The following is a 15,691-nucleotide window of genomic DNA, read 5'->3' as shown; positions in this document are numbered from 1 at the left end:
GAGCTCATCTCTGCTCATCCGTAAACCCGGTAGGAAACAATCCAAACCATATAATGGAAACACCTACGCTTGTTAGCAGTTGAATTTTTTGTTTATCTCATCGCCTTACGACGCTCAACAGCTCTAGGACATTTCGCTTGCATGCTCTACCTTCTGTCCACTAATAAAAACTTCTTTTGCACTGAGCTATCGAAAGTAACGTTTTCTGTTTCCTTTTTATAGGTCTGATGCTGTTTACCGGCTTGTTTGCATTTGCGCTGCATTTCCAGATCTTCAAGAACACCCTTTGAAACATGCTACCAACTAAGCTCATTGGTATTTTCAGTTTGACACCATTATCGCTTATTCGAATCATCAGGATTGGAAAGTTTAGTGGCCCTCAATTTGGGTGGTTCACTTTATTACTCCTTGTCACCGACACACCAGTCTCCTCTACCGGACAGTAGGGAACCTCAACCATCTGTATTTCCCAAAAATGCGCATAGCGGTCTGTTCCTTGGCAGCCGTCACCAAGTACGTTAGTCCATATATCGCCCTTATGAATACGAGTAGGCAGGAAACGTCTTAGCTTCCCGCCACGAATGGTGTGGTACGGCGGCATTGCAGAAGACCACTTTCAAGGGTTTGGGTGCCTCGAACACTTACTGGAAAGATGAATCTGTTCAAACGGAATCAGTGCCCACTGAGTTCTCGGAGTTATCAGTATTGGCCGAAAAATTCTCCTCCGTTCTACATCATTTGAATAAGGAGGTAGGTTCTTCCGGAGTCGCACACGCCTCAGCTTCCCATCTCTAAGTTTTCATAAACTGCTTACTCAAGGACACTCGGCACAAATTCGCCACTGCATAAGCATTCGCAACCAACATTGCGAAACCTTGGACACGGATCCTGGGTGGCGGTATTCACTAGTTTTCTGAGTTTGGTGACGCTTTTGACCAAGTGGAGCCCAAACGCTTGATCCGAAATGCTCCCTACACTAACTTTGCGACTTGAATGTCATCCGTCTCATAATTTTGTTGTTTCACCGTCAAATTTAATGAAGTATATCACCAGTAAACAGTGGCACAACAGCGTCATCCAGTTTATTCTCAGACAGCTGACCCACTACCCACCGAGAACACGGCTCGGCAACATTGTGCACCAGTTCAAGCACGCCAGTACAAATCAGCCGTTTAGTGTTGCCCAGGTTTTTTAAGACTAGTTACAGGTACGGCTACGATGGTCAAACAGAGTTATCAAAAAACCCTCTCCCTGAATGACACTGTCATAGAGCAGTAAAATGTTGGGTTTTTCCCCCTCAAATATAAAGGATGTGTTCCGTTGTCACCACGACGAACATTTCCACTCTGGAGCGGAACTCCAGACGGCTGACCTTGAACATAAACGTCTGGTTCATGCGCATCAATCTACATTCTAGGATATAAATTCAAGCTCGGGGACATTACATTTTAAACGAAGTTGCCAAGTCCGGATGCCATTCTGGTATCTATTGTTTGCATACTCCCACGATAGGTTTTGCTTCGGTCAACTTTACGTCTTTTCGATCCAAATATAGACACCAGTTTACAGTATATAGCTGGATGAATCCTCATCCTCCATAGGTACAAGGCACATATTATGGTCCTACGGTTTTTCCAACTCTCCCTACCTAAAAACTTATCTTTTTGCTTGCGCACCTGTGAACAACCAAGTGGTGTTGGCCCCAAAAGTGACAACCTCCCACAGGAAGAAACTAAAACATCTCAGAGACTAAAAACAATTTCGCATCATCGCGTTTTCAAGCCTGCTACTACCAGAACCCCGAAATTGATCATACGGATGGCGATCTCAAACACAGTTTTGTTAATGTCTTTTCGTAGATAGGAATGATAATAGTCTAGCTGCAACCCACACAATGCCTAGCTGCCGTGCCACCCGAGGGAAGCGTCAGAGCTGGGATACTGATAGGTTGCCCAAGCCTAGACGGGAGCAGTCGAAGTGGTGAGGTTGGACTTCCTCGTTAGTAATTTCACGCTTTAACCAATGAACTATCGCGGTCTGCTTTTCATAGACATCTTATCTTGCTATCATTTACCTTTTTCGATGATTGTGCTAAGAGTTATCCATATTTGAAGTCAACTGGTATTATAAAAGTGGACAATCCCAATGATGGATATGTTTTGGAATATTGGTAGCTCAGATTCATTCATTGGTAATTGATCGAGTAGCTGTCGATCTGTCCGCTGGGCTTGGCAAATGAGTTGCAGACGTTTCGTCACCATTCGAGGAAACATCCGTGTACTTTTTGTTGTGATGTCTGTAACGGTGACGAAACATTTACGAGTCAATTGTCAAGCTCGTCGAACGGACTAACAGCCAGATGACCAATTACCGATCTTCGCGTTATTAAATGATACAGGGCAGAAACCAGTTTTGTTCTTATGCAACTTGAATATCTGTACGTTTCCCACTTTCTGGGACCAACAGGCATGAAATATTTTGGGCTTCTAGAACTGACACTACATTTTCATCACAGCATAGCTGGTTCACTTTATCAGCCGTGTTCGTCCTTCATCTGCTGTCATTCCTCAAAACTGAGTTGAACCGCCGTTATAACCTGGAGCGAGATGGCTCAGTGGTTAGAGCGCGAATTTACTGAACGCAAGGTCCGCGGTTCGAACCCGACGTCTGCCTCTCGACTTCCCTTGTCCAGACATGGGCGATCTGCCAGTATCCCAGCCCTCGTGCTTCCTTCGGGTGACATGGCAGCTAGGCACCGAAAGGGTGTTACAGCTGAACTGCTATCTTTTTTCATGACCTGGAACTCTATCGCTAGTTTATCTGTATATGCTGCCAAGATCTCCCTACCGTTCATCATAATTTGAAGTCTAAATCTCTTACTCTTCAGGCACATTCAGCCTCTTCAGACTCAAGCGCTCTCTCCGATCCTTCGCCCCCCATTTTATGGAAGATCTTAAGTCGTTTGGACTACTCTCCAGCATTATTCAACCTTGGAGTTTGGTATCAGCGCAGATCTCTGGAACATATCGGAGGTGATACCAAAGCTAGGTCATCCTGTCTGCGCAAAGCCGAACTATCGTATCGACGGGCCGTGCAAGCTGATGGGCATCCCACAGCAGCGTACAACTTGGCTTGTATTCTGATTGCCTCTAATAGGGAAGAAATAAAAACGAAATCACGAACATATTCGGTGAACGATCTTATGGAGATAGCTGCTAACAAACGGTGAACGACATGTGAGCTTATTTTTCAAAGTGAGGGCATACTTAGTGCCCTGGCCCATTTTTAAAGCAACTGAATATCTTTTTCTGTCACAGCATGCCGGGTCTACTATTCCGGATTATCACTCAGAATACAGAGGCCTGGTGCGCACCCTAAGGTAGGCATCCATTACCAGGAGAGTATTTTCTGCTGTACAACTCCTAAATGGGTAAATCATAAATTGGCAATGTATGCATAACGACAGCCGACACATATGCACCCTCGTTTAATGTCCCTCTTATAAACGCCGTTTTCTGACTCTTCGATTTCTTCAACATGTAAGAGACGATAAACTCGCTGTATAGACCACTGACAGATAAGGTCAAGCCAACGATATTACACGGTCGCATCTAGCGGATCAGTACATGTAAATTGTTAACAACACCCTTTGTTATATGCTCACTACCTGATGACCGTTCCCCGCACACTCTTTTATGGATGAAAGTTGAACCAGTTTGTCATCCTTATCTAGCTTTCATCAACTGTCTGTGAACTATTGCGGACGAACAAACTGATGAGTTATAGTAAGACCTCCGCTGTTTCTGTTGGCTTTGGGTATTCGGATGCAACCTACGCCGTATTCACAGGCTCATAGTGATCTACGCCGAAGTTTTGGAACCGTCTCTAATTATCGGTCACTTCATATGTCCGGTACACATAGGTAACTACAACAACCGCAAGATTAGTACACGACCAGTAAGTCATGTGGTCAGTTTTCGGCTGAAGCTATTGTCGATAAAAGTTGAAGCTTGGGATGGGGAAGTGGGTTTCCTAAATCAAACTAAAATTGTATTAACAATGGGGTAAATACAATCCACTACTGGGCATCTCCGGGTACGTCCATAAATATTGTGAACGGAAATCTAGCTTCTATAGAGGCCAGCGTTGCAACTAGCTTGACATAAGACTACCAGGAAGGATTGTCACAAAATAAAAAAAAACTAGGGTCAGAACAGCTGAGGGACTGTGGAACTGGGGCAATGTCAATGAATCAATCTTGATTGGAGGTGAATCGGTAAAGATAAAAGGAAGCATGTAGGAATTTGGAAATATTGAATGTGACTGCGTCTGAGGAACTCCGATCACGAACGTTGGAGATGTCGGTGTTCAGCTTTCCGAAGATCTACATATGGTCTTCATGCAACTGAGATGACACATATTTGTAAGATCAACACAATCGATAGCATAGGATCAGTGAGGCTTCATAGCTGTAAATGTGGGAGCGGACGAAGAGAAGATATATGAAAGAGAAGGAAGGAAGTCGTCAGCAGTAGTCTACTGCCCTGTTATATGCAGCAAGTGAGGTAATCTGGCCGATGTTGCATGACAGTATTTTTAGTTGTAAGATCCATGGTTGCATATGGGCTGGGATGCCGCGAGAGAGTTATTCAGATCTAGGCAGGAGGACGATTAGTGTCCTTGACCGTAGCCTCTGACTAAAAAGCCTAACCATAAGGCAGCGGTGTTTCGTGGGAAATGCGGGCGCATTACCTTTGAAGGAACGAGTTACCAACAGATGTCCCAACCCCAAACGTATACTGTGTTGATCAGGCCTCTAATTATTAGCGGATCTGGTATCAGAGACTACGAGCGTCGTACGCATAGGTCACGCGGGCATACAAACGGTCACACGGTAAAGTTCAGTTTCTTCGTGATGGGAGCGGTAACAAGTAGATGTGTGGAGAGTAGCTCTGTATGCATAGCCATAGGCGGATTAAAGTAAGTTCTGTTATCTTAGAGGATGTGTAGTTTACCGGAAGCCTGACGAAAATCCTGCGTTTACACCGGATTCGTGAAACGACCGTTACAACCAACTCGTAGAAACGGGTTCATTGAAAAGCTCCTATTCCAATGGATCAAAATAGTGTGTAGGCCACACATAAGTAGTTTACCGGAAGACCCTTCTTACTGTTCTCCACGGAAAGCACTCGATGCGTCCAGGGGAACTCGTTTACTTTAGTCTGGGCGTGAGAAACAGAAGCCATGTCACCGGTAAAAAGGTGGCTGCTGAATCCATATTGTTTTCGCTGGGGAGGGCGCTGCTTTCAAGATTATGCACTAGTCGAATGCATTAGTTTGTACAGCACATAGTAAGTTAACACAGGAGTGATGGAAGTGGGCATGTCTCAGAAAGTGATCGCTTGAAGATAGGGACAGTATGTTAGTTTTCAAGAGGACACGGAACTGGTGGATGGGATTAGGCGGAAGAACGGAAGAACCGAAATTGATGTGAGTTCTGTAGCGCAGTTTTCGAACAGACGTTGGTAGGCGTACGAATTCCATGGTTCTTGACACGTAACGATATTTAGTGGCGACTCCGCAGCTAGCCGACATGGTTAATGGTTATTTTTCTATTATTCTGTCTACTCATGAGTGGCATGATTTTACACGTGCTCATCGGGTTAAGCTATCTGCTGGCCACCCTTCTGTTTCGTCCGCTCCTCTCTAGCCTTATTACTACTGAACTATCTATTGAATCGTCTACTGACTGCCAAATTCTATTAAGTTCCGTTCTAAACACGTCCCGATCTGTCTTGCGCTACTTTCTCTCGATTTCGGTTAGGTAATGCAGATACATTTCTTTTCTCTTCGAGTTGGAGTTATACACTGAAAACCACCTGTTCTCTGCGGCCTTGGTGCTATGTGTATTGCTTATTCATCACCTCTGAACATTTGCATCCGTAGATCACTAAATATTTTTCCACTGTTCCCTCCTAGAACACCTTGCCGTTCCAGCTCTCCTTTCCTGCCTCTAATGCGTTTCCCTATGGCTTTTCGATCCACTTATAGAATCGGTTATCAATGGAATACCCAATTCTTGCTTCCACTTATTCCTGCTTCCCGGTACTAACCGGACGTAAAATGTGCATAACTCGGCTGTTGCCATCTTCCTGTATGTGCGTAAGCTGCTTGGATCTTAAAATCAATGTAGGGGTTATCACCACATCTAGATTTAACTGTGCAACAGTTTTCCCATCAGTTGGATCGTCTATGCCTTTAGTGTTCTCAATTCATACACCAATATAGGACTGAAAGCAGTATGACAAGATTTGGACGTCAATGTGGTTCTGTGCTGTACCCCTGTGTCCCACCGGACAACCGTTCTGATTACCATTGGACGTTGTTCAGTTAATTGCCTTTTGTTTTAAATATTCCTTTTTCACTGTGCAACTGATGCTGACAGCTTCTGACTTGCAATGCTAATATTCTCTGTTTTTCCCTCCGCCCCTTTTATTCAGCCCGGAATTTACTGATTTCTAGATATCTGTTCATCGCAACAATCACTCGCGCCATGACAGCCCTAGATGCATTTCTGACTAGTCTTTACTTTCTCTTCTATCTTCTATTGAAAATACACTTTGGAGTACCACACTATCCCACTGTTCTTACCAACTTATTCGGACTCTTAGATAGATGTTTAGTCACCACTTTATACAAATCGGTTTTTGCCGGTTTTCGCCAACTGAACAATGCGTAATAAAATCTATTCTCCGTAAACCAGTTTTGTAGAGTAGTGTTTTAAAGAGGTTACCACTGACCTATGAGGACCATACGGCCGCACTAAAATATCGCGGTACCTAATGTTTTCATACAGGTTTGATCCGTTTTAATTTAGATTTGTTGGAGCCTGACTGAAGCTATCGTACCCTTGAGAAGTTGTTCTTGTCTTGTCGTACATTTGTATCCTCGCCTAAACAACCATTGGTTGTTTACATGAGGCTAGATCAAAGCAATCTCTGTTGCCGCCCAACATTCCTACTTTCTACTAAAACGTTATGCGTGAAAATGGTTAGGGTAGAATTTTCCCGTTCCAGGCGATAGTTGCCCTCGTACAATTTCTCACGACAAATTTGTTCGTGCTAGAAACCCTTTTCCCATTGAGATCGCTGACCAACTAAGAGATAATAAAATCTGTGCGTAGCAGAGTCTCGATTGGAATTAAACCCATTTATCAAAGGTTAGTTCGTGATCGGCTAAAAAGTGCAGGAGGAGGTACGTGGTTCCATCACGTGACAGTAACACCTGTGCGAATCGATTTTGAACACAAGGTTCACACAGATGAATTTCTTCACTAATAGCTTCATTAGTGACCAGCATCTCGGTCCTGCTAGACCTCAGAATTGTGTTTCGCGGATGCATATGAAAGCTGTCCAAGCCATCATTGACAGCAATGCACGAGCAGTTTTAACTGGTGCTTAACTGCCTTACAGCCGTGAAGGAGGAGAGCCGTATAAAGAGTGGAAAGAAACCGGAAGAGTGGGGACCTTGTGTGAGTATGCCCTATATCCTTAAGGACAATGATCACGAGTAAGGTGCCTACAACCGTGAACAACATCAAAATGAACATCTGTGCATCGTGTTGGAATAAGGCTCTATTAACAGGACTAACCCAGCGTCCTTTGTGAACATCATGCCACCTAACCCAACGCACAACGACAGGTGGGCTTTACTTAGACAGTCCGGCTAGGAAGCAACGTCATGCGCGCCACAGATCAGTTGCATTGGTTTAACTGCATCCTTTTCTAACCACCTGCAAGCGAGATCACGTAGGCCCCAGGCAGGAAGGCGCAAAAATCCCACGACAATAAGTATGACGGTAGCCGCCTGTCCAACACGGACGTTCGTCGGGAATCGCTAAGAACAAAACAACGCTTTCGTCGGTTTTCAGTGGTTGGGTACGTGTAGTACATGCCTCAACCTGGTAAGTTAAATCTGCTCTAATGAATCAGTTTCGTAACCAAGTGGTCGCTTACACATCACTTTGTCGCGCACTCGCTGCAATCAGCTTACTGTTGGCGTGCTACAGAGACCAGTGGTTGAACAATTGAAGATGCCTAAGGTTATCGGATTAGATGGGCGACCCCGGAGTAAGACGGTTCTTGCAGTTTCTTTGTGTACATGGTGTTGTAGCTTCAACAAAATCCGAGTTGTCAGACGCTGCTCGCTTTCTGATCATCCACGTATTATCTTCCCCTGTTGCAATACATTCACAGCTTATTCAGCTGCCAAAATGCGCGAACGAAGCAACGAACTCAAACTCTTCATTCTGAAGTTTCAGCGAATTACAAGAGGATGGAAAATCTTTAAACAGGCTTTACACTTTGAAGGTGTAAAACGCATGCCAAAGCAAGGGATCACTTCTGGTATTCTGAGTAAAATTCCTTTCATGGACAACTAATCATCAAGAAACAAAGCTGTCTTCTGTGTAATCCGAATTTATCACTCCCGCCTCACAAGTGGTTTCGATACCTAGATCCACGATCGCTTGGAGTGTGCCCTCCACGATGACTCAGACGACAAAATTGATTTTAGATCTCCAACGTTACCTTCGATTAACTTAAGGAGCGATTTCCATGCATTCTCAGCCGCACTGATCTCCTCTATTTTACTGAGCTTTCTGCTCCCACCGAGCATCTCTGTCCACATGGGTTGGTTATGTTTGGTGGATCGTCTTGCAGAACCAGAAGGGTTGGAGCGCAGCAAGAAGTGACAATGGCCCAATAGCACACATTTACGCTATGGTCCGCACCACAGACAGAGCTCTCGTCTTGGCGCATAGCCGTGGTTATCTCATCCCAGTTACAGTCAGTGTCCTCCGAGGGAATCGCTCATAATACGTTAGACTTGTGGCTCACAAAATCTCTTCACTGCTAAATGGCGTGGTCGTTTCTGGAGTCCATTAGGCAATTTTAATGAAAACCTACACCAAACGAAAGCGTGATCTGAAACGACTTGTGTATCCCAGAACGACTGCTAGTCAAGGACTAAACTGCACCAATGGTAGCTGATGGTGATATCGTCAATTTAACCAAGGCTGTTCGGTGGTAAGAGGATGCCAGATGAAACAGCGGCGCTCACTACGCCTAAGCCCGGTACTGCTGAGAAACAGCTGGTAGTCAGCACAAAGAGACCTTCACCATTACTATTAGGCGTCCAGACAACATACCACCGAGGCCTGCTTCTGATGGACTGAGGCGTCCTTGTGCGACTGGAATCTCTCTCTATTATGACAATGTCTGAGTTCTTCGTGGTGGATAATTGGGTGATAAATTCTCCGTAGGTGTCTCCGATTAATCGGAGCTACCGTTTGTTGGTGCATAAATGGACACGATAAACAAAAATTGTTCAGTATTTCGGCCAGTGCAAGTTGTTGTCGGAGTAAAAGGTCGGAAAGCACAGAGGCTGCTGCTTACAGATATTTCCAGTCAAGCAGTGCACCCTCGGCCCGAGAACTTAAGGCTATACCGACACCGGCGTGGTGCAGTGCGGCAGCTTCCGAATCACTCAGAATTCATATTCTGTCACAGAGGGTGCCGTAAGCTCAAGAGCTCTTCTTCGATCCTGTTTTCGAACTTGAGAAATACCACAGAAATCAACCGACAGATTATCTAGCGTTCGTCCACAAGCGACCCGTTGACCGATCTGTGTATGACTTCTCGCATTGAAAGCTGTAGTGAAAACAGAACGAAGCCTGATTAGCGGGCGCGGATTGGTGGATTTGAGCAATGCCGTGTCACAGGTGGCTGACTAAAATACCTACAGCTGGGATGTACACAAGAGTGATTGTGGGACAAGTGGAGAGTTCAGGAACGCTACTGAAGAAGGATGGTAGGTGTTATCAGTCGCCTGCTTTCGCTTATCCACCCTGCTGTGTGCAGCGAGTATGCGACCTAGCCAATGTGGCATGAAGGTACTTTTCATGGTTCTGTCATGGCGCCCAAATCTAAATAGCTGGGTGAGTGGTGCCCCACTCCTTGAACTCAGAAACCTGACTGCAAGGTATCAGAGGTGACTCGAGTGGTAAGCCATCATGTGGCCTAAACACGACGGCGTTATACTAGGCACAGGTGCCTGTTACCTGTCAACTCTTAAGTTTCGGAGTAATAGCAGTGGAGCACCATGCAAATGTTACTAACAGACACTTGTTAACACACAGTCAATGTGGTCACGGATAACCTGAAAGTATTCAAGTAACCTTGTCTCTAATGGTGCTGCCATCCACAAAATGACAATGTAGGGTGGGCTGTCATTAGAAAGTGGAACAAACTTACCTTGTTTCCAGGTAGTTATACTTGTCAATGTGAACCGGTGAATACATTAGTGACCCACACGATGAGCCCGCTATGGCACTTTCGTCAGCATTCCACGCAAGTCCACATGTCTGAAGTTGTGGTGGGTAGATTCATTTCCTAATGGTTCGATTGTTTTGCACCATTGCAACGCGCCACGTCTCAAAGCTTCTCGCACCTGTTTGTACAGCCGTCCGGTTGAGTGCCGGTTCCTACATTAAAAATTACGCTGCTCCAAATTTATCTCAGGGTCCCTCCAATAGCGGACTTCCGAGTGTCCTCGATTTTGAACTCCATTATTCACCTGACCGCAGACAGTTTGTTTTGGAATGTAAGTTTCGGCCATTTGTTCTAAGTAGCATAACTGAGTCTCGCTCTCCGCAGGACTTCGATGTTGGGTATTCTGCCGTTCCACTTGATCTAAAGGATTTTGCCGCCAGTCCAGGTCTCGTTGCTTTGCAGTATTGAACACGGCATGTGTTCAGTTTGCAACCACTGTGTTCAGTACCCAAGTGGGACTGTCTAGTAAACATAACCTTTTTCAATAACCACTCAATGCCGGAAAGTGTTGTTACCAATTTCTTGAAGATTATTTACGTTTCCTCCTTGATTTTCATTCAGAACCCGTGTAGCAGGTGTGTCGTAATTCTTTAATCAAAAGAGTTGGGACTCACCCCAAAAATGCACAGTGGAATCTCGAGAAGGCCGACAAAAAGCCGCAGCTCAGCAAAGCGAACCTAAATTCTTCAATATGTGGTATGAAACCCGCAAAAAAGAATCGGCATCCATTGGTTAAACTAGGCCTGTAATATGTAGTAATGTTTCTAATTCTTAACCAGACAAAACCCCACTGTTGGTTGTCGGCAGTTCATTTTACATCTTTTCAATCACAATACTAAAAACCATCATTATTTGACCATAAAAGAAAGAAAACGGCAAAATGGAGCCAACTGGCCCCAGTAAAGGCTGATAGCCTTTACTGAGGGTCGGTGTGAATAAACCAACGAAGCCTCAATTTGCACTTATATCGTGAAGTAAAACGATGGCTCGTTAGTTGGTTTCTTCCGAATTGTAGCCTGACAAAAGCCTGTTTTTTTTTGCTGAATGATCAAGCTTCTGTTTGTACCATAGTACGCTGTGGACATTGATAAGTTCATCCGAGTAATCGTTGTAAATCACTGGCTTTTTTAAGAACCTTTCATGATCCTGGAGATGCTCAAGAGGACCAGTACCTCTAGCGCACCAGGTCTCTTTACAAGGTAGAAAAGTAAAATGGAAAATTGGAAATATTGCTAACTCCAGGTAGGAACTCATATAAGTGATTCCTGGGCATCTGTCGATTAAAATACCGAAAATTTATGGCTGCCACTGGTTTCTATCTCATGTTATACTGAGAGGTCTTGAAATTGTAAGTTGCTCATATGGTTGTAATTAGCCTTCAAGACTAAAATGTCGTCACAGGTGGCATGTACAGTATTCTTTCTTCCAATCACGCCTAAATATCTGCAAATATAGTCCTAAGGCGACACCTACTGCCACGCCAGCAATTTATCTGTTGGCTTTATCTTTAAGCTCAAAGCGAGATATACCGTTTTCTAAACGGACAGATGCGAAGGCGTGCTGAGTGCTGTGGACGCTGTTACGAACCATACTTCTCTTATCTGATATGCGACCCATTTCGTTTTGACAGCTACGCGATTAGTTGTCGAAGACGGACATTGAATGAACAGTTTGGACATTGTAACTGCAATCGACAAAACGTGAAAGCTTGGGGCCTCTGAAAGCTGACGCACAGGTAGCTATCGATTAAACCACCAGAGGACTATTCTGCGTCAATACCTGATTCACATTCCCATCAGGCTTCTTAGGCTGCTCGAAATAGGGAGTGGTAGACTAGGATTATTGATAGCTCAGAAGAAAAACTAGCGCTCAGGATTGTCACCAACCAGACAAACCACAACAGCACTAGGCGTGGACTGTCGCACATGGAAGTCACGGACTAGCCACAACTAGAGAAGCCGAGTTATAATTGTCGTAAATGATCAACAGTCTGGTATACCAATGAAAATACGTGTAAACAGCTCCTTGGCTACCGTTTACGGATGATTGCATGCATTCTGTTGTTTTAATCTGCAAGCCTGATTGAACATCACGCTTTTACCTCATTCGCATTGCAGAATCCACCTAGCTATATGACGTAAACTTGGTATTGTTATGACATTCAGTGAAATAAAGATCCATTACGTCACTGTGGGTACTACTAACAGATACCACGCAGCAAACAGGTGTCCCAGTCATACTTATCAATTAGACCTCGGGTACGAACATGTTGGTAGTGTGTGCTTCGGTTAACTTCAAATCAGTCGGATGTTGGATTCATGGAAGAAGGAAGTTCAGACTTTTGAACAGACAGTATTTTGAAGAACAGGCTGGTACGCATAACATAATTAGGAGAAAATCATATCTGCTACAGTAAAAGTGTTTTTGCGCCATCGTGTTATTTCCTCGAAAAGGTACCGTAACTGAGCCCCCTCATCCATACGTGAATTTCGAAGTCTAAATTGAGGTACCATAGATCGATGTTGGTTTCTTAACAAACAGCTTGAATCGCAAAGTGGTTAAAATGATAACACAAACCCGACGTGCCTTGAATGAATGCAAATGTCGTGTGAAACGTTCAATCATATGGTCTACTCTATTCTTCGAACAGCTGTTTGATTAAACATTTTCACGGCAGTGAGAATCTCAATTTTCCTCAAGTTTCCTCAAGTTTCCTTGGAAAACAAGTGTCGTCTACATAACGTCTGTGATGCTAAACACAATTTTCCGCTCGTGATGCTGTTCACTAATATGAATACGCCAACAGAGAAAATTTTCAAGAAACTTTACACTGACCGACTATTAACCCTGATACATGCTTGTACTTGGAGACAAAATTAAACTTTCCTTTTGCGAGCAAATACGAATGGTTTAGACTCATTTGAACAGACCTGCCTTGAGACGATGTTCCCGGTTAGTCCACGTCAAGTTTACTTGTATCGTAGCCCATTACGGCCATGTCCGGGAATTAAAACGAGACATCTGCCTTGCGAGGTAAGCAGGATTCCACCACCCGAGAGCTCGAATAATTAATTATGAACAGACCAACAGGTCCATGTTTGAGCGATGTCGTTGGTTCACCCACCGCACCAAACAACCATACAGTAACCACTTTGTCGTGTCGTTCCCCTGAACACCCTATCACGAGTTCCCGGTTAGGTGATACCGCGAATGCCCTGAAACCGATGGACAGCTTCTGATTGGTTTTGGAATGTGCAGAAGACATATTCGGGCAAACCACTCCCGCCCGTGGTGAAGTGACAATTGAAGTCCAGTGTGTGCTGGTGAAGCATCGGTAATACGTTCGCCCCACAGGTTCGGCGTCCAGGTGCTGAATGCCGATTAGAGCAGATTAGAGCAAACTAACATCCAGTACTTGCCCTCTCCAGAATCACCCCATCGAAGAAACAGGAAAATTGTTCAAGCGCGTGATGTGAGTGCACATTCTACAAATCCGTCAACTACTCATAATTGATCGTGGATTGTTGTTTCAGTGGTGTTGGCACATCAAAAACCCGGTTGTACGTAGTGAAAAACTATTCCATATCAAATGATCTGTTCGCAGCCGACGATTTATAGCCTATATTTCTTTGACAAAGCTGTTACCATCTATTGGAGACAATCACCTGGTTTAGAGAATCCACAAACCGCTTGGCTAGTTAATCCTGTCAACAGTTGACGTTGCGGGGAGTCCCGTCGAAATGTTTGTCTAAAGTATATTCAGAGGGTCGAATAGCGGTCGCGCAACAAATTTCTCGGGTTTAGTTAACTGAAGCAAAACTCGGAATGATCGCGGGCTCGTAAGCGCTGTGCTTGCTTCATTTTGCGTTCCTGTCCACACAAGCTAGTTTTAATCGACTTCTCTGTTACGTCAATAACTTTGATCTAATCCTGCATTGTCCATCGTCTCGGAGATTGATTCAATTCAACTAAGCAAACCATTGCTTCATACAGCACTTTGTTTTACCGCAGATACCTAATTAGTTCACTTCAAAGTGACTGGATCTTCCTTACGGTGCTCCTTACAGCTGCTCCTCAATGGCCTGGTCCGCACAATGTGTATTGGACACGACAACAACGGGTCTGATGGACGACTTTCAGTCGGAAACGTTGAATATCCAAATCGATTGTGCTAACCCATGTTTTCATTTGCCTTTTCGACCCAAATTCCTACAGTATATTTGATATATCTCTTATCCTGAACGATTATGCATATGGTTCTATATGCCGTTCATCCCTGACTGGATTGTTCACGTAGACTCACATTTGATAGTCAAACCAGCTGATAGAGAAATCTAGGATAGTATAACTGTACATGTACTTAGCAATCCAACTCCTGCCTCATTGAATACTTATCAGTAACTACTAGATTTGTAGTAGTAATGCACCTAGATCAAATCGTCAACCGAAAAGACCACAACTGAAATTGTTTTTAAACATTTATACTAACTTTGATCCCACCAGTTGAAGACCTCGTCACATTGCGAGCGCCTAACCCGGTTGATTTGGCCAGTCATACTGCTTTGATGTGTAATTTTTTGTGATCAATCTATCGGATAGCAAAATCTGCCCCATAATTAGGTCCCTCCTACCAGAACAGTGGAATCATGCAAAAATAGTCAAACAGAAGCACGGAAATACGCGTTCTGTTTAGTTTGATTTGCGACAGCTCAGAGTTCAGGAAACAGATTCAAACAGCTGAAGTCCGGTAATTGCGTGTTGTAATAACGGCACCACAGAAGCATAGTACGATCTTTCGCGTTCCTTCTTGCTATATTTCAGCAGCCTTCAATGAGTGTGACTGACTACATTATCTAAAAAGCCGGTTTACCCATTTTTGCCACGGTCTAAAGGCCATAAAATCTGTTCCAACATAATGATGGATGGGTTTTCTCTTCCATGGGGAGTGCTGAGATTAATATTATGGGTCACTAGATGTACGTCATTCAGAACGGTTTGGTCACTACGAAGGTAAACAACTCCAATCCCATATTGAAGAAGGGTTTGCTGAGAACAGGCCATGAATTGGAAATACTAAACAATATAGGCTATTACGAAGTGTAGCGAAATGAATTACACACCTTCCAGGCTGGGGTTGGAAACCCTATTGACCGACTAGCTGCAATCCATTTGCCTTTGCGCAGTTGTTTTACGATTAAGCCCAAAGCTTGTAACAAATAGACTAGACTTTATGGAGGTGTGGTGATTTATGTACCCGAATGACTCAGTGAGTTATACTCGGGGGGGGGGGGGTGTTGTTT

The 15,691-nt window shown here is 44.2% G+C and overlaps 1 protein-coding gene across 1 annotated transcript; it reads left to right on the top strand.

The window, feature by feature from the left end:
- Positions 1-293: 293 nt before the first annotated feature.
- On the top strand, positions 294-6,685 carry T265_02886 (hypothetical protein; the record flags this gene model as incomplete). The annotated part of the gene is made up of 5 exons (XM_009167239.1): positions 294-315; positions 359-513; positions 553-750; positions 2,888-3,236; positions 6,501-6,685. The coding sequence occupies 4 exons, from the start codon at positions 294-296 to the stop codon at positions 3,227-3,229; spliced, it is 717 nt and encodes a 238-aa protein (XP_009165503.1).
- Positions 6,686-15,691: the final 9,006 nt, after the last annotated feature.

Source organism: Opisthorchis viverrini (assembly GCF_000715545.1).
Source record: "Opisthorchis viverrini unplaced genomic scaffold opera_v5_40, whole genome shotgun sequence".
Taxonomy (NCBI): domain Eukaryota; kingdom Metazoa; phylum Platyhelminthes; class Trematoda; order Opisthorchiida; family Opisthorchiidae; genus Opisthorchis; species Opisthorchis viverrini.
The sequence above is the reverse complement of the archived record's forward strand: the minus strand, read 5'-3'. Positions and strand labels throughout refer to the sequence as shown.